At 49.3% G+C, this 3,676-nt stretch overlaps 2 protein-coding genes across 2 annotated transcripts; both read left to right on the forward strand.

The window, feature by feature from the left end:
- LOC133298324 (uncharacterized) lies at positions 1-564 on the forward strand. The gene has a single exon (XM_061497592.1). It carries the CDS (start codon positions 1-3, stop codon positions 562-564), a length of 564 nt encoding a protein of 187 aa, XP_061353576.1.
- A 460-nt stretch (positions 565-1,024) lies between these two features.
- LOC133298326 (uncharacterized) lies at positions 1,025-3,394 on the forward strand. The gene has a single exon (XM_061497593.1). The coding sequence runs from the start codon at positions 1,025-1,027 to the stop codon at positions 3,392-3,394; it is 2,370 nt and encodes a 789-aa protein (XP_061353577.1).
- Positions 3,395-3,676: the final 282 nt, after the last annotated feature.

Here is a 3,676-nt window from a genome sequence, read left to right on the forward strand (position 1 = left end):
ATGTCTGTAAGGGACAGGCCAACATTCAAAGAAAAGGACAGCAAGCCGGCTCCCCCAAGACTGTTCTTCACTCAAGAGGAACTAGCAATGGTTGTACCCGGACACACCGACGGATTGGTGATCACTGGAGTACTAGTCAATTGCCGAGTGAAGAGAATTTTTATTGACCACGGAAGTTCAGCTGACATAATTCTCTGGGACGCTTTCCAGAGGATGAACTTGGACGAGAAGGACTTGAAACCATGCGTCACCGAGCTGGTCGGGTTCAATGGAGCGGCGTCCCCTCCAAAAGGCTACATCGACCTAAAGTTGACCTTGGGCACGAAGGACTCGTTCCGATCTGGAAGGGTTCGTTTCGTTGTGGTTGACACCTCGTCTTCCTACAACGTAATCATTGGTCGGCCCACAATCCATGAATGGGATATGCTGATCTCCACGAAACATCAAGCATTGAAAATGCCTGGGATGAACAACGAGATCGTCACCATAAGAGGTGATCAAGAAGAATCAAGAAAGTGCTACTACGAGACTCTACGAGTCCATCATGGAGGTCAACTTGGTTGAACTCGACGTAAAAGATGAGCTCTTGGCACCTCGTCCAGAACCCCAAGGAGAGTTGGAGGATGCCGAGATTGCGGAAGACGGCAAAGGACGCACCAAGGTGGGAAAAGACCTAAGGACTGAATTCAAAGAGGAGCTGGTTTCTTTGTTAAAGGAAAATCGCGACGTATTTGCTTGGAAAGCTTTAGAAATCCCTGGAATTGACCCAACCTTCTGCTGCCACAAGCTCTCCATGTACCTCGGTTCACGGCCAGTATCCCAAAAGAAGAGGAAGATAGGATCCGACCGACGTCATGCATTAAATGAGCACGTCGACGAGCTGCTGGCAGCCGGATTCGTCAGGGAAATACAGTATACCACTTGGCTGTCTAACGTAGTGATGGTAAAAAAGCCAAGTGGGAAATGAAGGATATGCGTGGACTATACCGACCTCAATAAGGTCTGCCCAAAAGACTCATACCCCATGCCGAGCATTGACCAGCTAGTTGACAATTCGTCAGGATTTCAGCTACTATCGTTTATGGATGCATACTCGGGGTACAACCAAATTCCGCTACACCCTGACGACCACGAAAAAACCGCCGTCATCACTGAGAAGGGCAATTTTTGTTACAAAGTCATGCCCTTTGGCCTCAAAAATGCAGGGGCGACATATCAGCGGATGATGAACCGTGTTTTTCAAGGACAGATCGGAAGAAACCTGGAGGTATACATCGACGACATGATTGTCAATTCGTTGCAAATGTTAGCACATATAAGCGACCTCAGGGAAACTTTTGAGCAGTTGAGAGCTCACAAGATCAGGCTGAACCCGGCGAAATGCGCTTTTGGGGTACCAGCTGGAAAGTTCCTGGGCTTCATGCTTACCGACCGAGGAATAGAAGTGAACCCCGACAAGTGTAGGGCCGTGCTTGAAATGAAGCAGCCCGAAAGCAAAAAAGAAATTCAGCAGCTCACTGGACGTTTTGCGGTCCTAACCAGATTCTTGCCTAAATCGGCAGAAAAGGCTTTGCCTTTCTTCAAGCTCCTCAAAAAGGAAGCCGAGTTCGGATGGGGAGAAGAATGCAAGAACGCATTCGAAAATGTTAAGAGTTGCCTGGCCACTCCTCCTGTACTGTCCAAACCAGAGCCCGGAGAAACGCTGATCTTGTACTTATCAGTTGGGGAAGAAGCCGTTAGTGCCGCCCTAGTACGGGAGAATGACAAAACACAGCAGCCGATCTACTTTGTAGGTCGAACCTTGCAAGGGCCTGAGCTTCTTTATCAGAAGCTCGAGAAAGTCGCATTCGCACTGCTTACCACGGCAAGGAGGCTCCGACCTTACTTCCAGAGCCACCGAGTTATTGTGCGAACAAATCAGCCCATCAGGCAAGTCCTCCACAAGCCTGACCTCGCTGGCAGAATGATAAACTGGGCAGTCGAACTCTCGGAGTTCGACATTGCGTATAAGCCCAGGCAGGCGATAAAGTCCCAAGCGCTAGCTGACTTCATCTTGGAGCTAACCCCATCCAATGAAAAGGGAAAAGGGAACGAAGATCTCTGGACAATACACGTAGATGGATCGTCCAACTCCAAGGGGAGCGGAGCCGGGGTGATCATTGAGACCCCGGAAGGAGTGTCCATTGAGCATTCACTTCATCTGGCCTTCCCGACTTCTAATAACCAAGCTGAATACGAGGCATTTATTGCCGGAATCGTACAAGCAAAAGAGCACGGGGCCAGAAAAATAAAAATTATGAGTGATTCGCAGCTGGTTACCTCACAAGTTGAGGGAAGATATCAAGCCAAGGGTCCTCTCATGATGAAGTACCTCCACCAGGTCAAGGAACTGCTAGCCGAGTTTGACGAGGTGATAATCCAATACATACCTCGAAACGAGAATAATAGGGCCGACATCTTATCCAAACTTGCCAGCTCAAAGGGCCCAGGAAATCATCGCACCATGATACAACAGAGCATCTTGGAGCCGACGTGTGTGATGGTGATAACCGAGGCTGAGGATTGGAGAAGGCCCATAGTGGCCTACCTGGAAAAAGGAATCCTGCCAGACGAAACGCAAGAGGCCAGAAAGCTCGTGAGGAATTCGGCCTATTTCGCCATAATAGAGGGGCAACTCTACAAAAAGGGTTTCTACACACCCATGCTGAAGTGCCTAGGCAAGAATGAGGTCGAATACGTGCTGGCCAAGATTCATGAGGGCATAAACGGGCATCACATGGGAGGAAAAGCCCTGGCCAGAAAGGCACTAAGGGCAGGATACTATTGGCCAACTATGGAGGCAGACGCGAAGGAGCACGTCAAAAAGTGCGAACAATGTCAGAAGCACGCGTTGATCCTCCATGCACCCCCAGAAGAGCTGCAAACTATCACGGCTCCATGGCCATTCTTCAAATGGGGGATGGACCTACTGGGACCTTTTACTGCGGCTGAAGGTCAACTCAAGTGGTTGATAGTGGCTGTCGACTACTTCACCAAGTGGATCGAGGCCGAACCCCTCACCACCATTACCTCGGCAAGGATACGAAGATTCTTTGAAAGAAACCTTATCAGCCGATTCGGGCTTCCTGCCGAGATAATAACAGATAACGGAACTCAGTTTGCTGACAAAAAGTTCCGAGAGTTGATGACCGACCTAAAAGTCACACATCGGTTTGCGTCAGTTGAGCACCCTCAGACTAACGGACAAGCCGAGTCTGCCAACAAGGTGATCATCAACGGGTTGAAGAAGAGGCTCTTTGAAGCCAAAGGCAATTGGGTTCAACAACTACACCTCGTCCTATGGGGTTACAGGACAAGTGCCCAATCTGCCACGGAAGAAACCCCTTCAAGCTGACATATGGGTGCGAGGCCATGATTCCGGTGGAAATCGGTGAGCCGTCCTGGAGGAGGGTATAGAGGTTACAAAGAACCGAAAGCCAAAACAAGGAAGCACTCCTTGTGAAACTCGACCTACTGGACGAATGCAGGGAGAATGCCAGATATAAGAATATGATGGCCAAGCGTTTGGTTACGACCAGATTCAATAAAAAAGTACGACCCCGATCATTTCAAAGTGGTGACTTAGTCCTGCGTAGAGCAGACATCGGCAACAAGAATGCAAGAGATGGAAAGCTCG

Source organism: Gastrolobium bilobum, unplaced genomic scaffold, assembly GCF_033153095.1.
Source record: "Gastrolobium bilobum isolate Gb01-03AN ecotype WA unplaced genomic scaffold, APGP_CSIRO_Gbil_v1 utg107292, whole genome shotgun sequence".
Lineage (NCBI taxonomy): Eukaryota > Viridiplantae > Streptophyta > Magnoliopsida > Fabales > Fabaceae > Gastrolobium > Gastrolobium bilobum.

What these genes read in the sequence shown, in the direction of transcription:
- LOC133298324 (XM_061497592.1), top strand. Translation starts at nt 1, where the DNA reads ATGTCTGTAAGGGACAGGCCAACATTCAAAGAAAAGGACAGCAAGCCG.
- LOC133298326 (XM_061497593.1), top strand. Translation starts at nt 1,025, where the DNA reads ATGCCGAGCATTGACCAGCTAGTTGACAATTCGTCAGGATTTCAGCTA.